The sequence below is a fragment of the Onychostruthus taczanowskii genome, unplaced genomic scaffold, assembly GCF_017590055.1.
Source record: "Onychostruthus taczanowskii isolate IOZ18803 unplaced genomic scaffold, ASM1759005v1 scaffold2, whole genome shotgun sequence".
Taxonomy (NCBI): Eukaryota; Metazoa; Chordata; class Aves; order Passeriformes; family Passeridae; genus Onychostruthus; species Onychostruthus taczanowskii.
In genome coordinates this window covers 13857635-13880500 of record NW_024499239.1, presented here as the reverse complement: position 1 = coordinate 13880500, position 22866 = coordinate 13857635, and the positions used below count along the sequence as shown (strand labels likewise).

The 22866-nt window shown below is 36.2% G+C and overlaps 1 protein-coding gene across 4 annotated transcripts in view; it reads left to right on the top strand.

Annotated features, from left to right (window-relative positions):
* Positions 1-22866, top strand: part of SLIT2 (slit guidance ligand 2) — a 258466-nt gene that overhangs the window by 151942 nt on the left and 83658 nt on the right. For 2 of the 4 annotated variants that reach the window (XM_041402669.1, XM_041402671.1), the window contains exons 6-9: positions 5774-5845; positions 9817-9888; positions 12618-12781; positions 15133-15271. In XM_041402669.1, coding sequence (XP_041258603.1) covers positions 5774-5845; positions 9817-9888; positions 12618-12781; positions 15133-15271 — 447 coding nt within the window. Of the gene's footprint in view, positions 1-5773; positions 5846-9816; positions 9889-12617; positions 12799-13275; positions 13288-15132; positions 15272-22866 lie in introns of all 4 variants that reach the window. The other 2 variants (XM_041402672.1, XM_041402670.1) reach the window with 2 other exon arrangements.

The following is a 22866-nucleotide window of genomic DNA, read 5'->3' as shown; positions in this document are numbered from 1 at the left end:
CATCGGTGGAGGGTAAAAGGCCGACTCTGAACAGGGGGCCAATCCAAGGTTTATTCGGAGCTCCCCAGGGAGCCCCTCTCCTCAGGGTGCGCCGTGCTCAGAGCAAGACAAAGGAGTCTCGAGGTTACATTTAAAGGGGGGGAGGAAACCGAGGGTAGATACATTTGCTGACCAATAAAGACCCTCCAGGGATACAGCCTTAGGGGATGGACATTTGGGATAGCGTATAACATCATCCTTGGGGGGCTGACCCCTGGCTTCGGGCTAATCACTCGACAGCTTTGACCGAAAGATCTAGATAGAAGGGATGGGATGCTGAGTGACTGACAGAGAGCCAGGGCGGGGATTTGGGGGATGATCTCAACACAGGAGAATGGTTACACAGGTAGAGGAAGGGGGTACAAAAAGGGGTACATCATCTGGGGAGAATAAGGGGATACAAAATCAGAACTATTACAAAGTATTACAAAGTATAAAAGCACGCTGCAACAGTACTCACTCTGGATGTGAAAGATTCTTTAAATTTTCGCAACCTCAGGAAATTTGTTTGTATTTAATATGGTAAGAAAATGCTTTAGGTGCCCATATTGCAAGCTTAAGTGGGGTTGGTTTTGATGCTGGTTGAATTAGGAAGAAAAATAACTGAGTTACTAACAAATTGAAGGTACCACTGAAAGAACAATAGTCCTATGCCCTCTTTTTGAGTAGATTTTGGCCTTACGACTTTTCCATTTCAAGTGTGTAAAATTTTATAAGATTCAAATTTTCTCTTTCTCTGTGCAATTGATACTTGACAGAGGATGGAAAGGAATATACCAATATCATGGTGGAATTGTGATGCTAAATACATGCAATCTCAAATGTTACACATTTATAATTATTAGGGCACATTTTCATTGTATCTCATGCAAGGATCTTGTGCCCTGTTTTTCTTGTCCTGCTCTTTGCCTTTGTTTCGATTGCTCTCTTCTTTGTGTTCATTTGGGTCCATTTCTTCCCAGCAAGTGGAGGAGACTGTAGCTGTCATGCCAGGGATAAAGGCTGCAGAGCAATGTAGTGGCTTCACACATCAAATTGCCTGGGAAGATGAAGAATTAGTGAAGAGGAAGGCAGTTCAGCAGCATCCAATCTAAGTCCCTCCCATTATAAAAAGCTTTGTCCAAAACTTTGATTGATACTACTTGTTGTTGCCCTTATGCCTCTTGATGCTGATTGTGAAACAATTAAAGCTGCCACTAGAGATGTAAATTAATTTTGTATTCATTATTTTTGGGAATTACTGGACTTTTTAAAAATTCAGTTATTAGTAGTTGAAAAAGAGATTCCTGCAGATGTTCTCATTACTTATTTCTTCTCAGATCACACATAAAATTCCACTGCAGCTGGAAGTATAGTTGTCTATTCATCTGTACAAGTGCTGTTCTAAATTCATTGCTTGTCTAAGATATGCTTAAATAATGTAGAATTCAATATTTCTTGTGCTTGTTCTTACAAGAAATCTCAATTGGACTGCTAGTCTATTCAGCCACCTGCATTTCAAGTTGACATAAACAAGGATTTTCACAGGGTGTAGTGAACTATATTCTGTATATGCTTAAGAATTTATTACAATAAAAAATAGCTCTGAAGCCATGAAGGAAAGAATATATATATATATATACACTTTTCTAGTGCCTCCTAAACCTCTTGTTGCCAAGCAGGTTGGTAACCCTGTGGCCTTTGGGGAAAAAAAAACAACTTGTTCTTACAGATAGTTAAAATAAGCAGCATTTCAATACTATTTTTAAAATTTTCTTTTAAAAAGTTACTTCTTATTAATGTGATAATATCTTTGAATCATGTAACATATAGATTTTTAATTTTGTATTCATCCTCCTTTTGATTACATTCTTCTGTTTAATTTTTACTCTTTTTTTTTTGTATTACTTTCCTCCTGTAAGATAATTCTGGGATTAACCGAGTAAAGTGCTAGATAATTTTCAGAGGATCAAGGAACTGAACTATAAATATTTTAGTTTCTGAAACTTCTAGTTTGTTCAGCAAGTATGCATTACTTGGATGTAACTATTAACAGTCTTGGGAAACAAGCAGTTATTTGAAGTTTGATAAAAAATGAATAAATTCTGGCATGATTTTTTAACATAATTTTTAAGTAATTCCTCTGAAATTATTGATTTGTCTTGAAACTGAGATTGATAAATAAGAAATAGGAATCATAACTCAGTTCTGTTGAAAAAAGTAGCTCTCACAGAGGACCAAAAAATGTCTTAAAACTGTGAAGAACAGGAGAGTAAAGCAGACAATTGTTTGAATTGTTCCAACTTTCAGCTTTCTAGGAATGAGTAAAGGAGGTTTTCTCTGTCAAGAGTCAGATGACAGATTTTTTTCTGTATGAGGGTAGTAGTTTTTAAATGTGTGCAGCATCTTCTGTTAGTCATTAAATGTTCTTCTAGTGGGATAACAAAGTTTATTTTAAGATATTTATTTATTATTATCTGGTAGACAACATATGCCAGGAGGGAAGAAATATAAGCTAGCAACATGTTTCTACAGCCTAAGATGTATCCACAGAAGCAATAAATATAAAACATTATAAAGTAAGCATATTATTAATTGAATGCTTATTAGTCTTACTAGTTCTTATTGCTAAACTCACATAAACATTGACATTTTAAGCAGCAGTAGATTAATTCAGTTAGATTATTTCATGTAGAAAATACCCAGGTAATGCTGCAGACACAGATGTAAAATCCAGTTAATTCTCTGCGATGATGGGAGGGTTTTGAATGTGACAACTGTTGTTTGTTATCTTATGAGCTTCAGGAATGGCACTGCTGAATCTTTGTGAATGTTGGAGGCAGAAAGGAACAGCAACTTTACAAGAGCATGGAGAGATCCCACATGGAAAAGACCCAAAATGGAGATGGAGCAGGCAGAAAGATGATAAACTGGGGAGAGGGGAAGGATAAGAATGGGCCGGAGTTGCTGGCCCCTGTCTGGTCAGCTTTGGTTCTCAGAGTGTTCTAATAATTTGAAAAGAAGAACAGCTCATGGGGACCAAAAAAAAAAAAAAAAAACTTTCTAAGAAGGAATGAGGGTTATTGCTATACGCAGTAGCTTAGTGGTGAGAAAGGTTTCATTATGGTATTGGAGATTTTTATGTGAGGTTTTGAAAATCATACTAAAAATAAACAATAGAATGTAACTTAAAATTAGATAAAAATATAATTTTTAATTTCTAGTATTCTTGCTTGTACCTTAAGACATGGCTTAATACATATGTGCTATTGAGAACCTGTTTTATCAAAAAACACAATCACATTGCTTCAGTATATCTGTTAGAAGGACATCATAAGTTAATGTTACACTGGTTATGAAATATCGTCTAACTTTTCATTTGGGTCATATATGTAGTGTGGGTATCCTCACCCTTAACCTTTACTTTTAGCATAAATTGCTATTAAAGCCAGTCACACAGTCTTCAAAGTGATGTCCCTTTCATAGCTTAAAAAATAAATAAAGATAGATAGATAGATAGATAGATAGATAGATAGATCACACCAGATATCACACCAATTGTTCTTCATGGTGTGTGTCTAATCATTTTTATATTATGGTTGTAACTGATGGAAGATAATTTAAAGCGTAAAGATGGTAGCATCTTTCAAATACAGAAATTTTTAAATTTAAATTTAGGGAACATTTTTCTTCTCCCATCTGCAAACTTCCCTTCCTCATACTGAAACCAATTCATTAGCTCAGTGCAAACAGAGTAATCTTTCTGGTAAGAATATTTAAATGGAAACAACTCACCCTTCACTAAGGTAGTGATCATGGTGACTCATTAAGTGAAGAGGTCCAAAAGTTTTCGGGATCACCACAACTGCTGCCAGTCTAGTGGAAGAAATCTGCCTTTCAGTTTGTGTAGGACAAGATTTTCTCAAGTGCTTTCTCCGCTTTAAAAGATTTTCCTTTGTGTAAAATACAGATGATTTAGAAGAAGCTGTGTCAGCACTGATTTATGCATTGACAGCTAAGGATAATAAGATATGGGCAAACATACAGCTCACCCTTTTACAGATTAACCTGCAGACTGCATTAGGCAAATTTGATGGCATTAAAAGATTTTTCCAATTTGTCTGGAAACAATTTCTCTTTTGTATTGTGTCAAGGGTAACATTTCATGCCATTGGAGTAATTTAAATAGCTTTGATAAATTGTTTGAGAGGTTATACTGTGTATATATTTTACCATTTTAAAATAAAGAGGCTATTAGCTTAATTGTTAAATGAAATTCATTACTAAAAATTGAAGAAGCCTTAGAAAGTAGACCTAAATACACCAACACTGCAGCACTAGTGTTGTAACATTGCACCAAAATGATTAAAGATGGTATTCAGCAACTGATAGTTTGCATTTAGCTTTCAATACACAGAAACACAGGCACTGTTACAATTATGACAATATTTTATTCCCTTGTAGTAGTAATTCAGATGAAACTAGAAGAACTTTATAGAAGTTGGTACATTACATTCAGCAGTGGGTCTGATGTTTTATTAATAAAGTAAAATGTTATCATAGATTCAGAAAAATCACAGAAAATGCTTTAGTAGAAATGTCATTAGCCCTGCTAGCTAATATATAATTGAAGACAGAAGGGCAGAGTTCATCTGTATTTTGTTCATTTTCTTAGTATTGTTCACACACATTTACTCATATATATTATTTGACACTGACAAGCTATCAGCTTGGAGAAGTTTTTAAAGTGAGGTTTTTTATCATCTTTGCTTTGCAAGTCATGCCCTGAAATGCATAAGACATTTCAGTATTTATAGGGAAGGCTTTTATCAGTAGAGAAATTGTGGTTTTATATCTGCATGGTTGTTAATTTAAGCAGACATTTTTAATTGGGCTATATGTGCTGTATCAATGTTTTGAATTGAAAAGGTAATAATCATCTTCAGAGAAACGAATCTAAATTTTTCATAACTCCATACTTAAGGATTAATAATGTATGGGATGGATTGCTGAATTTTATGTCTAGAATTCGAGTGCTCCATTACAACATACTATCTGCATATAATTACAGACAGCACAAAGTCTGTAGAAAACCAGATACTGAAGGGTCAGCAGAAACACTACTTTCATATGAAGCAGAACTAAAGGAGATTAGTAAACAGGTCTGTAAATGCCTCGGACACTGTTATTTCCACATGTAGACATATTCCGGGAGGTAATTACTGTAAATCCTCTGCATACCCGGGGGTAACACCTCCCACCTGCTCCAGGCATGCACACACGCAGGGAGACCCCTAAAACTGGTGTCTGTCCCTGGTCCCTGCTGCGGAGGGTGGAATTAACATGCAGCTGGGCTGCTCTGATAAATGGATTCTGTTAGGTCACCGAGGGGATGCGTGTGACATTAAGTGATTTACCGTCCTTTACCTTAATGAAATTGTTTCAGCAAGATGACGCTGAGAGCTTTTAATGGATAGCTTTTCTTGATGTAATGAAATTGCATTCCTTTGGCATTTAATATAAGGTGCAGTTATTATTTACTGGAGCTTTCCCAGCGCTGCTGTTCTGCGCAGACAGTTGAGAACAAAAAGGATTTCTGTGGCAAAGTGCAGGCCAGCGCCGAGCGGCAGCAGCGATGGCCAGAGCCTTTCCGTGCGCGTGGCCAGCCTCTGCCACCCCTTCGGGAGGCTTCCCTTGCGCCTTGCCTTGCCAGCACGCCTCTCCCTTACAAATGCCTTCCTAATCTGTTTAACAGGCAACTGGATTACAACCAGATCAGCTGTATTGAAGATGGGGCGTTCAGGGCTCTGCGTGACCTGGAAGTGCTGTAAGTATTCCTTGTATCTCTTACTTGTAGCGAGAGCTCGGTATCTGGGGAGTGCTAATGTAGCAGCTTATCTGCAAGCTGCAGCCTGGTGTCAGGATGCTCTAGTGAAAAGATGTCTTAAAATAATCCACTGCGATGTGCTATAAAATGGTAAGAAGATATGGAGAGGCATGGATACTCCTTTACTCTCCAAGACAGCCATTAAACATAATAATAATAAAAAAGCCATTGACAGAAACTGTAAGAAAAGAATATATTTCATTTTAAAATGGGGGAGGGCAGCAGTATTAATGAACCCAATTAATTTTTTACATTACCCATTACTGGTGATGTACTGAACATTTCAGAATTGCTTTTGTTGCATACTCATCATCAGTTTGATCTTTTGATCACTGAGACTCAGTGTAAGGAGCAATATGCTGTATCTATTTGACAATCTGGATGTTTTCAAAGAGGCACTTTCTAGCAAACATTACTGCTACATGTTAAGATGCTTAGCGTGTCCATGTTAATAGATTCTTTTTAAAACATGTTAAGTTTTATGTGCATAAATGCATTTGTATGTCAAGGAAAATACCTTTTTTTTGTGTCACAGAAGGTTATTTTTGCAACACTTCTTTGCATACTTTTTTTTTTCACTTTCTTCAAGTGGCTATCAGTGAGGTTAAAGGGAACAAAATTATCATCTGAGAATAGTTACTGTAATGAGCAAAGTGCCTTAGTTCTCAAAGAATCTGAGGCACAGGACACATTCCTGAAATGTTTGCTCTGTCAGTCAAAATGACACATTTTATTTGGATTTTCTTCTTTAAGAGAAATGAAAGAATTTGTGTATCGGTGAGTTACTTCATGTTAATTTGGATCACACCTGATAAATCACACCTTGAGGAGGGTGAGAAAATGGGTTTTGTTGTTTGGGTTTTTTGGGGTTTTTTTTAATATTCTGAAGAACAGAAGCTTCTCTGGCAATAGTGTCTGCATGTCTAAGAAACCAAAGAATATGTGAGTAGCTGGTGATAAAAGTTTTTTATTATTAAACACTAGTTGGTTCTACTTATGGGTGAATGAAACTGGCAGCCAAATTTGATATCATTTTTTTACTTTGCCATAGAATAACAAGTCATACTTAGAATAACAAGCCTATTGTTAACTCTCTGGTATTAAGCCATGTAAAATATAGTGTAGATTCAATACTACATCTAATTGTTGAGTTGACGATTAGTTGTCTGACAGTAAATGTGATGTTCTCTGAGATTTTATGTTTGGAACTCTTATATGTGAAAGAATATTTTTTTCCGATAATGGATTAATCTGCTTTCTGTGGTTTGTTTTGGTTTTTTTTTTTGTTAATATGAGCCTTTCTTTACAAATGCAAGGGTTAAATGTTTATTAAAAAATAAATAAATAAAATGTTTTCTGCATTTTTTAATGCTTGCAATTTTAGTGTTCTTGAAAGGTCATCCTTGCAGTTGAGGTCAGGGGTACAGTTTTTACACTGATTTCAGTGACTGGAAAAAGAGGAAAGAACTTCTAAAATAATAGTCTTGCTGAAAACTAGGTAGATAGAATTTATATGAATGAGTATATATAGTCTATTAGCATTGTTCAAATACATGACTGAATGTTTCCTGTCTTGAATTACGTTATGTGATAAAAATTATGTAAAGATTTATGGCACTTCAAGAAATTGAGTTAGATATTTCAAACACTGAAGATTTTGTATCTAATTAAGCTTCCTTTACAATATGGCTTAAAGAATGAAAGCTGTGTAGATCAGACCATACTGTATATGCACTGAGTAGCAAATGAGACTATGCATGTTGTTTTCATTTGGAGTCAATTGTTCTAACTGAGCAGAGAAAGTGGATATTACTTCAAGCTTCAAGTTTGAGGTAAAGCTTTTAAATAGTTTAGTACTGTTTAGTAACAGTTTGAAATGCTTACCAAAGTAACAAGTCTTATATCTTGGTTAAATAATTGTAGAATTTTAGAGGCTGTTAGTGTTAAAGATACAAAATAGCCTGAATATTCCTCCCCATGAATTTCTCTGTTAGTTTTCCTTTGTCTTTTTTTTTTTTTTTTTTAAATAATAAAGGGAAATCTGCTGTATTTGGGAAACAGACTATGGGGAAAATATAATGCTGACATGTTAAAAAAAATGTAAAGTGTCTACAAAATGTAAAAAAGTCATCACAGTCTTTGCTATAGTATATAACATTTAGGTTAAAGTATTGAGCCAACTTTTTAAATTACATCTCTGTAATGAAATTAAGCATTTTTATCTTTACAGAGAAATAGCTATAACAATAATTTATTTCCATATGTATTCCTATATGTAGTTTCCATATCTATTCCTATATGTAGTTTTCTTTACCCTGAAAAAAAATAATAGCTTATATATACAGAATAGCAAGGCAAACACCAAACAGCCAAAACTAGATATTAAAACAGATTCGCCGTTGTAGATTCGCCTTCTCTTAACAGCTGTGGAAATACTGGCTGATTTCCTTTCACTGAAAATATATTATTTTAAAATCTTGTGAGAAGTTATGCAGGAAGAACTGTGGGAGCCATCATTTACCATGTGGACACTGTAAGAAAACTCTGCCAGAATTTACTGACATTTATTCATTAAGACACCTTTTGTGGATTTACCCAGTACACTTGCGATTTTTTGTTGTTTAATTTTTGTTGTGTTTTGAAAAGTGGTACAGTTCTTCTATTTACTTGTTTGGATTATTTTGTTTGAGTTTTTGGGTTTTTTTCTATTATTCTTCTTTCTGTTTATGTATCCCTAAGAACACACAGGGAAGATCCCTTATGCACAGCAAAGGAAAGATTTAGTACACGGAATGAGTAAGCACACAAAGATAAAACGCTGCATATTGCATCAGTTATTAATTGCTTGGTTAATGTGGAGATATATAGCCTGATCCTGGTAAGGGTGCTGTGATTTTACCTTTCTGTGTTTCAAGATCAGACAGTACAAATAATTTGTCAAAATAGGAACAAATTACAGTTTTTGGTAAAAAAAAAAAAAAAAAAAAAAAAAAAAAAAAAAAAAAAAAAAAAAAAAAAAAGAAAAAGGAAAATACTTTCTTTTCCAAAAGGGAGAAAAGCTTTTCTTCAGTGGGAGTTTTTATTTATTACTGTTCTAGTTACATAGAGTTCATTATCCATTCTGCTCAGATGAGTAATCTCAAAGTCAAATCTGTAAATTCTATTGCTTGCTTCCTTTTTTTGGAGTCAAGCTTGTTTGCATTTTATTTGCAGCCTAAAGACAATATTTAACTGCAAGTTAATTCATCAAGTTTCCGAATCTTTACCAACTATGTGTAATGAGTATAATGGGCCTGTGTAGCCAAGAATTGGCTAAGGTTTGTTTCTAGTTCCTATCTCAATTTCCCAAACCTTGTCTAAAATATAAATTACTAGTTTGCTAAAGTGTTACATTTCCTGACTCCTATCATATTGGAAACTCCCCTATTGTTCATGCAGCTCTGGATCATCTATAGTGACTCATTCCCTGTAAAACTAAGCATAGCCCAGAGTTGATATTTTCTGAAATTTTTGAGAAAAAACCATTCAGCTCTTGTATCATCTATCAAAAATCAGACTTCTGGAAGCTAGAAAGAGAAATCAGTATCCTAGAACCAAGATATTTTCTCCAAAGACTCTTTTTTGCCCCAAGACATCAAGTTTGGCTTGAATGCCATAGATGTTCTCAATATTGGTGGAAGTTCCTTTTGAGTGAATTCTAGGCTACTGTGACCTCTTACTTAGGATAGATAACAGTAAAACCATGGTATTTTTTGGGGGATTCAGCAGGGAGGAAGAATAAAACTGAAAGCTAGGAGTTTTTCCCTGATACACATCCCTAAAAATAGTACACGATGACTTCCATTAGCTGTGCCTTTCTTAAATGTGACAAAACTCTTAAGATGTTAATATGCTTCTTCTTGGTTTTTCAGCACTCTCAACAATAACAACATCACCCGACTATCCGTGGCAAGTTTCAACCATATGCCCAAACTCAGAACATTGTGAGTAGTCCCACTGAAACTGGCTGCCATTTTTATAATTATATATTTTTTTACTCATATTAAGTTTTGTCAGGGATCTATCAATGCATATACAGGCAAAGCAAGCATAAGCTCAAATAAGAATGTTGATGTCTCATGAGGTTGAGGAGCATGAAGTCTGTGTGTGTGTCTGTGGAAGCTCATTCTGAAAGGTAAACCTAACAAGTGACCCCAAAGCTACATGTGGGGCTCAGGAAATAAAGAAGAAGTTGTATCCTTTTTCCATCAGCTTTTTTAGGATATGAAATTAATAAGTATTTAAATCAGTTTTATGGCCTCTTCCCAAATGGAATTTCCATAGTGCTGTATTCAGTGACAGAAAAGCTTCACCTTCTCACCAAAAAAAGATGAGGGCAGGGGAATTCTTCTTACATGTTACAGCTATATAAAGAAATAAATTGATGTTTTTTGAAAGTCAAAGATTTGTTTTACTTTGAGCTTTTGAAAGGGTCACATTTCATTTTGGAGCATTGGTGATTCTTTGATTGACTGTCAGATGTGATAAATGGGAAATCTTTATGCTTTTATTACTGTACTGCTAGCAGACCTAATTAAACTAAACTGGCTTGCCAACATTCTTTGTAACATAAAATTATAGCATCATCCGGTAGTGCTATTATAATTAAAGTTGTGTCAGCATTTACAATAAGGTCCCCATTTTTAGAGGTTATGACTTTGTCAGAGGAGCACTTCAGGCTTCTAAAACAAAGCACAGCCCACAAGACTGTCTGTGTATGCAAGTCCTGTGGGCTGGAATTATGTTTTGGTGTTTTTACATAGACTACAAATAAATCTAGATTGTGTTGACTGGCAAAACCAGGTTTACTCCAGAGACTCACTTTTAAACAGGTTTTCCAGTGAAGTGGGAATTAAGAATGAATGGGGTATTTCTATCAGAGCTCAAGAGTAGCTGTTAGTGTTAAAGAATTACTTTTACAAAAAACCTGTCTAGTTTCTTTTACCCATGTTGAGTTGCACAACTGCTCTGAAATCAGTAGGACTATTCACCCAGGTTAACATATGGCTTTTAACTGAAGAACTTCTCTCAGGTGAGTAGTTCTGTTGATTTCATAACAGAATTGCAACTGTTCTTGCTTGGACAAATATGAGAATACTTAAATAGTGCTGACCATGGGCTTTTAGTAACCTCAGGTAGAGTTTGATAATAGAATTTCATTCTGTTCTTTCAGGCCTGAGTCTTGAAAATGTGCAATCTGTACTTTTTTTGAACTTACAAATATGGTTGCTGTTTTGAACCATAAAATAGAATTAATCAAATTAGTAGCATTTATATTTTCTTCGATTAGGATATTTCATTTTCTGAAAATATATTTTAGAAACAAAATAAACTGGACACACAGAATCCTGGATTATAGCTGTGACATCCCATTTGCAGTCAGAATATGTTTGTATAACTATACTGATTTCAGTGGCATTAATTCTGATTTGCAATGGTCTTCATGCCTACAGCTGGCCACAGATTGTGATGAATGCATGTACTGTATTGTGAGCTGTAATTGCATAGCACCCACCCAAGAATTAGTACAGGAAAATATATTTGCTTTCATTTCTAGTCATTTATGGGGCAAAAAGGTGTTGGTTAATATTTTGTTTTATGTTGGTTACACATTTCATGTTGCTTTGCATATTTATTTTCTAATGGATTAGTTAGACTCTTTGTCTGCATTCTGAATTTCCTGCACTTCCTTTCCAGTTATTTAGTTAGGAATGAGCACCTCAGCTAAAAAGTACCAAAATGGCATGCCCCTGTTATGGATGATTCTGAGTAATGATTTGATTTATAGCTGTGGACATCCTTTGTGGTAGTTTAGGAAAATATAAGAGCCAGAGAAGAGTATTTTACCTAATTTATTGAATACATTTGTCTGATATTTTATCAATGGCAAAGTGCTTTTTGCCACTTGGCAAGGAGCCATGGTCTTGTGTCAGACCACACCAACAAAGGGACAACTTTCTTAATTCCATCACTTGCTTCCATTTGGTCTTTTAATTAATTTCAGGGATTGCTTAAAGTGTAGATCCCTAGCAGCCAAAAGCAGCTAATCCCATTTTCTGCTATTTAACAACCAGAGAAGAAATCAGAAAAGAGATGTGAAAGAAGGTGCTTTATATTGAGTTATTACTCTATCTTGTTCAGCAGAAAATGAGTATGACCTGCTAAAGGGATCTTTCAGGCTGTTTCTATAGAGACTAATAATGGCCGGACTTACAGATACGTCTAATTGGAAACAAAATCTTTTATGAAACCTTTTTTTTCTGACATTATGGTATTACCACTCTAGGGCAATTTTCTTGAGATATTTTTGTCGTACTCAATATTTATGGAGATCTGGACTAAAAAGTCCTATGTCATCTTTCAAGCTTTTGTATATTTGTGTCTTTCTTTTAGACAAGGAACAGGAAACTACAGAAAATTTAAATTGTTGGGAAGCCTACTTTTTTCTTTCCGTTAATTAGACCACAAACAAAAAGTAATTTTGCTGCTTGTATAGTTTTATTTTATAACTTCTAACTCCAGGACTTTCAATGAAAGATGTAAAAAGTTCCTCATTAGCAGTTTTATTAACAAACCAGCACAGTTGCTTGCTGAAGGGAGGGCTGCGCAAACTGGCGGCTTTCCTGTTTGTTCTTCCTAACTGGAGGGTGTTGCCGTCTTTGGTTCCGTGCAGCCGCCTTCACTCCAACAACCTGTACTGCGACTGCCACCTGGCCTGGCTGTCGGACTGGCTGCGGCAGCGGCCGCGCGTGGGGCTCTACACGCAGTGCATGGGCCCGTCGCACCTCCGCGGGCACAACGTGGCCGAGGTCCAGAAGCGCGAGTTTGTCTGCAGCGGTAAGAGAAACGGGCTCGCCCAGCCCGTCCTGCCTCCAGCCGCACCTGCCAACACCCCGGGGCCGACTGCTGGCTTTTGCGTAATCCCAGCGTGAATGCTTATTAAGAAAAGCCTAATTGTTTTTATTGGTATTTGTGGGGGTGCTCGTGTCCTTGGAAATTTTGCGTAAATATTTCATTCACGTAGATTTTGTAGCCTTCTAAAAGTATAATTGTGGGGGAGAGATACCATAAATTAAAAAAAAAAATTATGTTCTCTGATTGAGAACATAAACCTATTAGTAATAAGGATTTTTTTAAAAAAAACTTACAGGTATATACTTGTTATCTTCTGACTTTTAAATATTACTCTGTATCCCTAAGTAACTTTCTGCATTTTATTGTTATGCTTTAATGCGTAAGGTTATTTTTATATGAAATAATGAAATGACTAACAGTTCATTACTAATCACATTTTCTCTATTCGATTTTTTTCCTTTATTTGTATCTTCTAGATGAGGAAGAAGGCAAGTTTATCTTTCTTATTTAAATGTTTTTACGCTCAGATTGAAAATTTTCCATAAATTTTGTCTACTGTTTCAATTTTTTGCCAAAAACATTAAAAACCAGCTGCAATATTGCTGTCTTTTCAGTGGTTCATCAGGGTTTCTCCTACTGGTTGATTTTCTGCAAGCCTCTAGAAGCCTATTGCCAAATATGCCAAAATTTTCACAGATCTATGTATCTAAAAGAGTTTTATGGAGGGCACAATGTTCTGTCCTTATTAAATAGCCTCTGACATCGAAGTGTAAGGCACTGCTGTCTTAGCACAGCAAATGCTAACAGTAGTCTTGTCACTAATTCTGCCTTTATGAACATTTAAAAGGGCTCCTAACAAGATAATTTCGTGTATCTTTCATGTAAATGTTACGGCTGCAGAGCCTGGATGTCAAGAACAGTTTTATAACTTGATCATTATAATGCTGATTATTAGCAAGGGGAATAACCATGTTTTCTCTCTGAATCACTGTATTTTTTGTTCAGTAAAAGTAGGTTAAACATTTCCTTCCTGGTAGTATAAAAAGAATAGTGTGTGTATTTAAATTTGAGTATTGTTTGTACTTTCATAACACAAATATAAATCTGAAGTCAAATTATTATATTGCAAAATTCTGTCTCCGAGAATTGTAGAATGCTTGGCTTAAATATCATCTTCCAGTTCCCCTGCCGTGGGCAGGGACACCTTCCACCAGACTAGATTGCTCAAAGACCCATCCAACCTGGCCTCAATATCTTTTCAGCAATTTAGGACTTGGACAGTTGTTACATGAAGTTTTAAGTGAGAACAGCACTGGCTGCAACTTACATTATCAGTGTACCCTTCCTGTATTGCTATATGACATTAAATATTGTGAGATAGATCTTAAGTTAAATTGTGGTCTCATAGTCAAGAAGTTGTTCCTTTTTTTCCTTGAGAATATTAAAACAGTCTCTAGCTTTTTATAACTTAATGAAAAAAGAAAGAAAAGGGTGTCAGGCCTTTCTCATCCCTTTGTCTTTCTGTATCATTATGAAACAACTGTTCTGTATCATTTAATTGATAGAAGAATGAGTCCATTAATGTATTATAAAATGTGCCGTCTATCTATTTGCAGGGAAATATGATAAGGTTTTTAATTTCTAAAGCATACCTAAATAAGGAATTACTAAGTTTAAATGCAATTAAAAATTTTTACTTTAACATACAACTCTAAGAAATTGGGGGGAACTCATGTAAGCTAGCCACCTGAGTTAGTAAGAATGGCAGATTGTGGGAGGAAGAAGTCTGCTGAGCTAAAACAGAGTGAGAGATGTGAAGTCAAAGCTTCTAAGTATTTTTGTGTGACTGGATGAAAATGTCATTAAATGAATGAAAACTCCAAAGCTGTCTATAAGTAATACATAACTGAAGGACCATTTTCAAATAAATATTTGTGGAACAGAACAAAACTGGCGGGTCACTTTCAGTGCTCATAGCAAATTTTGTTCTTGACATACATTTTTTTAATACTTTACAACATTCTGAAAATTAAATAAATCAGTAATTAGTTTTCAATAGCATACAATAAATAAAATATATATGAAAAACGGATCACAGTCTTCTTAAATGAGATGATTTTGAATAGCTGTTGCTAAAGAAGTTGAAAAATTGTGTAGTGCTGTCACAATAGTTGAGCATTTGTCTTTCACATCTCTGTGTTGTATCAACATGTTAGTATTAAATGTGTGTTCAAATAAATTTAGTTTGAAAGTACTGATAGGCTGCAAAGTTTATTTTAGAAAACTCTGCCTTAAATTTTTCAAGTAAGGGTAAAATATGCTTTCCTTTTCAGGTCACCAGTCCTTTATGGCTCCATCCTGCAGTGTCTTGCACTGCCCTACTGCATGCACCTGTAGCAACAATATCGTTGACTGTCGTGGAAAAGGCCTTACTGAAATCCCAACAAACCTTCCAGAAACCATCACTGAAATGTGTGTAATCTGACTTATTTTCTATTAACTTACAGAAAACATTTTTTTCCTATGTATCAGTTTTTGTTATTTATATATATTTATGCATTATATAGGATAGGAATTTTGATATATACCTTCAACCTCAGATATAAAAATGAAAATGCAGTTGTGTGAAAGCATTTAAGACCTTCATGCTATCTTATGAGTTATTTTTGTATGTGCTACTCATATTTCATGAGTAAACTGCATTCTGAATTGGTTTAAAAAGAATTTGGGAATCCTTGTTCTTTTACAAGTGAATGGCTTTTTACTGCAGACTCTAAAGCCTGTTGCCTTCAGGGTTGCTTTCTGTGCTGGTTTTGGCTGAGATAGGATCAGTTTTCCTCATAGTAGCTGGTACGAGGCCATGTTTTGCATTTGAAAATAGTGTTGATAAAACAGATCTTTTCGGTGCTGCTGGGCAATGCTTACACAGGACCAAGGCCTTTTCTGCTGCTCACCCAACTCCACCAGAGGAGGCTGGAAAGCATGGTGAGATGGGAGGGGACCCAGCTGACCCCAGCTGACCCAAGGGATATTCTATACCATGTGGCATCACGCTCAGCATATAAGGTGGGGGAAGAAGAAGAATAGTGAGAGGTTCGGAGTGATGGTGTTTGTCTTCCCAGGTCACTTTTACATGTGACAGAGCCCTGCTTTCCCGGAGATGGCTGAACACCTGCCTGCCCTTGGGAAGTGGCAAATGAATTCTGTGCTTTGCTTTGCTTTTTTTGCATGCAACTTTTGCTTTCCCTGTTAAACTGTCTTTGTCTTAGCCCATGAGTTTTTGAAGTTTTAGCCTTCTGATTCTGTCCCCCATCCTGTTGTGGCAGAGGTGAGTGAGCAGCTTTGTGAGGCTTAGCCACCACTTGGGGTTAAACTGTGCCACTCACCTTCAGTCACTTTGTTCATCAGACTTCCTACTAGACAGGAGTATCTTTGCATGAAAAATCAGCAATCCACACCACCAATAATAAGTGTTCTGTTTAAAGCAGTATCCTCAGAGAGTAATCTGAGAAGGCAAGAGTAAAATGTAGTCGCTGTGTTAATACCTATGTTAGTACAAGAGCATGAACACTGGTGGTGTCCCATGACATGTCATATACAAAAAGTACTGCCACAACCTGACTGCAGAGCAGAGTCATAGCAAAGGTGCTGAGGGGCCCACAGGCTCCAAAAGCAACGTGGGTGAGAGGTTGTGGGGGCTCAGTAGGTAAGTTACTGCTGCGTTGTCATCTGTGCAGGTGCGCTGCAAAAGCAAAGGTGAGCTTGCTGACAAGATGGGCAGGGGCACAGCAACATGAGCACCTTTTCTCAGCAGGGATCAGCAGGGGCGGTGTTTTGGAAGGGAAGTGGGGAATTCCCTTCAGGGAAATAGTGGGAAAGTAGCTGTGATGACAACCTGGTAAGTGAGGTCTAACTAGAAGTAAATGAGTTGGAGAAAATATTCAGAATAAAAAGCTTTTGAGTATTTTAATGATGCAAGATGATCTTAAATGTTTAAAACTAGGGGTCCACAATGAAATTTTAACTGGCTTGTTGATACCTGACCTGTGGTTTTGAACATTACAGGGTTGGAACTACTTTGGTTTCTTCTTAGGATGTGAATTATAACCACATCTGTCAGTTCATTATTACTGTTGTTAATACTGACCTGGCTAACCCAACATGATCCAATACAGTCATTCAGGTGTATAATACAAACACTTCTATCTATTACCACTCTCAGAAAAACCCCTCTGCTTGCAGATAAAGTTACTCTTTCATAAAATCCATTCACAGTGGCCAGGAAGGCTGCACAGAACTGGCTTTTTTTTATTTAATGAGCTGTATACCAACACTTTTACTTGCATAAGTGCATCTATATGCACAGAGGAAAAATATTGCAAGAAAGAAGTAAGGAGTATGTGTAAATTATTCCTCACTATATTTCTGGTGCTAACCACTGGATTACAGACACTGAAGACTGACTTTTTTTCCAGTATACTTTTCTTAGATATGTAAGAAATGCTCTTGAGTTTTAAGTATGGAATGCTACATTCTTCAGCAGTTTATTGTCTTGGAGAGTAAAAGTAACCATGTAACAACACCTTCAGTATTAGGCTAAGCATTTAATAGATTGCAAACTGGTGCTCAATGTTTCCTGCTAGGCTAGACATCATTTGGTTTCCAGAGTGAGGTTTTTTCTCATTCTGAGATCCATAATCCATTAAAATACAGAGATCTATGTGTGCTCCTACACATATGTACAGTGTATATGGTTCATAGTGATACAGTGTAAACTATCTTTTACCTGTCTGTATTGTATCTAGTTCATAGGTTCTGGCTAAATAAAACGCAGATCACAATTATTTTGCTCAGGAGGTGGAAGAAGAGATTGAACATTAGAAAATCAAATTTTAGTAATCATTTTGCATTAAACAGATGCACACCAGTGAATGTTGGTGTGGTGACAGAACTGAACTTCAGTGATCAATTTCAGGTAACTCAGAAGAATGGGATACAAGGCATGATTTGAACCATTGGTAGGCTGACCTTATCATGAAAGGCAGGAAGGAAGGACGGACTCTGAAACTGAGGGATAAACAGAGTGGAATAATTCAACTAAAGGATCAGGTATTTGCTGATAATCACAGGATCAGATTGTTTCTGCTTACTTATCAGTATGTTGAAGAGGAGTTAAAGTTTTGACAAATACATTTTGCTGGTTATATGGAGAAAGCTTTATGCTACACTTACTGCTTTAGTGTGAAGATAACAATTAGTGATAGTTGTCTTATGATTCTCATGTATGGAAGGTGTATTTGGCTTTATAGCATAAAAGAGAATGAGAGAGAAGAGGTTGAAAAATGAGTGGTTTATGGAATGAAAAAGGTTTTACCAATAAAGAGGTGAGGGAATTCTGAGACTGCATCAAACCAGCACTCCACCCTGGCCAATGGCCCACATCAGTTGTCCCTAAAGAATATTTTAGAAACAGAAGTGTAGAACTTCAGAAATAAAATACCAGTAGCACAAATATTTTCTTTACTCCCAATATATGTTGGGGTTGCTCTGAAACTTGAAAATTTGCAAAACTTCCAGGGAAAAAAAGGGGTTTTAAGTATCCAATCTGCTTTAAATCCTACTGTGTTTACATCTTCATGTTAAGAGAATAAATTTGGTGGAGGGAGTTATGCTCAAACTCTTCCAGTTTAAAATACAGTTTTTTAAAGTTTCATAAAGTTTCTTTGTAGAGGGAAGGAAAATGCAGTCACATACATAATTTGCCCTGTCACCTTCTATTTTGCATGCCCTCTTCATTTGTCTCTTCCCTGAACTAATGTTCCAATCTTTTAGGATGCCAAAACCTTCCATGTCTTAATTAATCTCCTCTTATTTCTCTGAATTACTTGTTTTGTAACTTGTTTTTTATCTTCAATGACCAGAGTTGAATACAATATTCCAGATGACAGTGAATCATCAGGTCTTTATTAACAGAATTTTAGTTTTCTTTCATTTGCCTTTTACAACCTAATAATCCCTTACGTTATTTAATTGCCTGTACATGTTGCATCATGTTTTAACTTGAACTAGCCCTGCAGAGTCCTAGGCCTTTTTTTTTAGCTGTTATGATTTTGTCAGGAACAAGAAGTTAGTAAATGTAATCCTATTATCACATTCACAGACATATCTAACATTGAATCAGGTTGTATTTCACATTTTCATTTTAAAGCTGCTCTATGAAAGACTTCAGTCCTCTCTGCTTTTAACTAAATTTAACTTGCACGAAGATTGTGACATACCAGTATTGTTATCATACAATAAGTGTTTTAAAGCTTCATTCTTTAAAGAAGTCCTCTGCAACTGTTGCTTATAGCAACCCCTTGAGTTTAGATTGAAAAGAATGACTGTATCCCACAAAATAATCTGGCTTTTACTTATTTCCTAGGCGATAATGTTGTCAGTATGCCAAGATGGTAGCTGACAGTAAACACTTGAGGAGCTGAGCCCGTGCTGTCACGGCAGTGTGAGGAGCACTGGGAGTTGCTGAGCACGAGGCAGAGGGTGCAGTGAGCTCTGTGTTTCCCTGTCACTCTGCAGTTCCCACACACATGGCTTCACTACCTCCATCACCGTTCTGAGCACATGCTTTGGCAGGAGCTCCCCACTTCTCAGCAAGAGGGGGAAAGAGAAATGTGCTGGCTCCCTGTTGTTTTCTGAAGGATGTACAGGCTTTAACAGCCAAATTATTATTTATTCAGTCATCATTATAATGCTACCAGATTCCTGTGCACACTGCAAGAAAATCGGCTTTATACTTCTAATTTGCCTGCACTGAATATTGTCCAATCTTTTCAGTACTTTTCCTTTTTCTGCATTTTCATCTGAACATTTCTTGCTTTATTGATAGAGACATTAGAAAAATCCACAATACTTTGGAATTCCTTTATTCTGAATATGTTTCTCTGCCCCCTCTGTCCCGTTTCTGAGCTGCATTTGAGGAATCCAGTGCTGAGTACCACCAGCCTGTCATGTGCTTCAGCCAGCTTCATGGTACACAAACACCTCTGGTGCTTACATCTTTCCATCCTTTTGTCTTTTCTTTATTGTATTGCATATAAATAATGTTTTCCTGTGAAGCTGACATTAAACTTTATTGTCAACCCTCCTTTGTAGAGGTGTTGAAAATCTGACAGCTTATTTTTGTGAGATTTTGTTTTTCCACCCGTTTCTGCCTCTTACTTACTTGTTCTTACATGGAGAGCAGATTATTTTTAATAAGAATATAATCCATATTTACTTTTAAAAGATCTAGAGTTCCTTTTTTGTTTTTTTTCTTCTTGGGGTTCTTTTGAAGTTTGTCTTCAACACAAGCTCATGATTTTGTAACATTTTGCCAAGTTCTCTGTCCATTTCTGCTTTTCTCTCTCTCTGTGGAAACCTTGACCTTAATCAACACCTCAGTACCCTATGAAACACTGATTTCTTAACTTTGTTTGAAAAAAAAATCTGATCTGTTTCTGCAGAATACTTTGAATTCATTACATTGTCAGTCTGTTTGGAACAATGTTGTGTAAAACCAAGCAGTACTAATAATGTTGTTATTCTTTACCCTTTTGATAAGTATAATGAAAGAATGGGTTTTAAGTGTATATTCCATGTTGACAATTGTATCGGATTTTTTTTCCCCTGGGGGTTTATTAAATTAACTTGTATCTAAATAGTGTTTTAAAAAAGAACCCTTTAAATGGAATATTTAATTTCTTATATGTTATACATCAGCAGTTTCCATTGAGTGAAATTTTGCATGTTGAAGCTCTGAGTTAGCTCTCTGTGGAAAAGTACAAGAAAAGGCTTTTTCTTTATTGTAGTACTGATGTGCTTTACATTGCCTTGATGCTCTACTGTCTTGGAATGCTGTTTTAAGACATTAGGAACTGTCTTCTCAGGCTGATGGCTACTGCCTCTGCAGGAGAGCTGGCAAGGAGAGCATGTACTTGCACTGCACTGGAGCCTCTCTGTCGCTGAGTTTGCTGTGATAGCCTGAACCACTGAGAAGAATAGTCAGCATTGGAAGCCGGAGTGGTTGAGGAAGGAGCAGGCATTCTGCGGTGGTGGGAGCAGGAGGAGGCAGAGCCAGTTCAAAAATGCTGTTTCATTCCAGTGTAGTCGGATTTGCTGGTGACTGTCAGGGTGTTGCTGAGCCGATTTTGTCATACTCTCTGTCTGACTTCTCAGTTGGTACAGAAGTCAGTTGGCTGGAAGCAGCAATTCCCGCTGCGTGGAGGCAGTCAGCAGGCAGTGCTTTGTCTGCCAAGTGCCTCTTGGGAAGATGCCTTCAGAAACAGGACTGCTTATCTCCAAGTAGCTGCCAGTGAAAATGGAAGTAGAATAAAACCTGTGGTGTCCTCTGTTTTTCCCCTCTGTTTGATAAAGCTTGGAGCAAAATGAAGTATTCAGCATCTCAGAAAATGTAATTCTTAATCTGCTTTGACTTAGTACAATTGTATCTGTACCATTACACCCTTTCTCCAAAATTAAGCCCTGCTTTATTATCTAAATAAACTTACATACAGAGTATGAGGTATATGGCATAAGAATACCTAAACTTTTCTTTTCAGGATTTATCCAATCAATGTGATAATATTTGAGAAATAAATAGTTCATATTCCATGTGTATTTTTAAAAAAGTGATTGAGCACCAAAACTCCTCCAGTTTTAGAGCACCTATTTATTTCTATGACTGCTACAGAAAGCACAAAAATTAAAAGGGGGCGCAGATATACCTTTGCCTCTGGTTCAAATTAATAGATTTCATACCATGAGTAACATGCAGAAGACATTTTGAGAGCTTGAAAAAATTTCCCATAGACCTGTTATTTTAATGTGACATTGTGAGGCAAAATAGAGTGCCCATAAATAATACGAATACTCTTCCAACTTTTGTTATTCAGTATGCCTTACTTCAGCCTTTTTTTTCACTGACTTAAGCATAGCATGATACATTATTCATTAATTCATCTCAAACATCACAATTTGAGTTGGTTTAGATTTTTTCTTAGAACCTCTCTCCTTTTACAGAAATGTTTAGGAGATGCCCTTTCATTGGCATGTTCAATCTGTTAACCAACTTAAGTGGCTTCGCACACCTAGTGCTTTCCTCCTTTGTCATGCAGTTCATGTATTAAAGGCATTAAATATCATTAGGGTTCAAAACTATTACTTTAATTGGTGCTGGAAATTATAGCCTTTCTAATGGCAATAGCATTTATCAGCCTCTATGCTGGCATTCCTTCCACATTTTAGTTTTTCACCACTTTTAATCTCTTTTGGCTTGGTTTAATTTCAGAAGGATTCACCTTCTGAAAATTCTTTGAGAATGATCAGCAGAAATAATTCTGGTTCCCTTTGAATAGAGACTCTTTTTTTGCCACATGTTCAAACAGACTGTAAGAAACCCTACAAATAGCAACCCAGCAGCAATTCTGTTAATTGTACTGGTACCTTATCCCAGAGTGCTGTGACAGGCTCTTATTTCAAAAGAGGCCAAAAAGCCATTAATGAGCTAGACCTCCCTTCATGAAAAAGCTGCTCTTATATTCTTCTGATTTTCTTTTCTCCTCCATGTCTTGAACCTGTCAAAGTGGTTCTAAAACTTCTTTCCTTATTGTAGTAAGAGAAAATAAATAGGTCTGCAGTAAGTGTTATTAAGGGATGGCAGAGGGGGAAGCGGGGGAAGGAGTACCTGTACTGATGACTATAAATTTGTACAAATGGTGACTATTTAAGAAAAAAGAGCACAGAATTAAATTTATTGTTCCTTCACTTTTTTAATATTAAAAAAATCATTAATCAAAGGAAGGGTTTAATTAAATTATTTTTCTTTTTCAGAAGGATAGCAGCACTACCATGGCATTTTGTGGAGGAGGGAGGTTTGCTGGAGAGGGGAATGGCAAGAGGATGGCACTGTTAAATAAGGAACAGTTTTATAGATAATTCTAGTCTTTGTAACAGGCAGAAAAGACCCTAAACCACATAATATGTGAAAAGAAAAAAAAACATATGGAAGTCAGGGATTTTAACAGTTCACC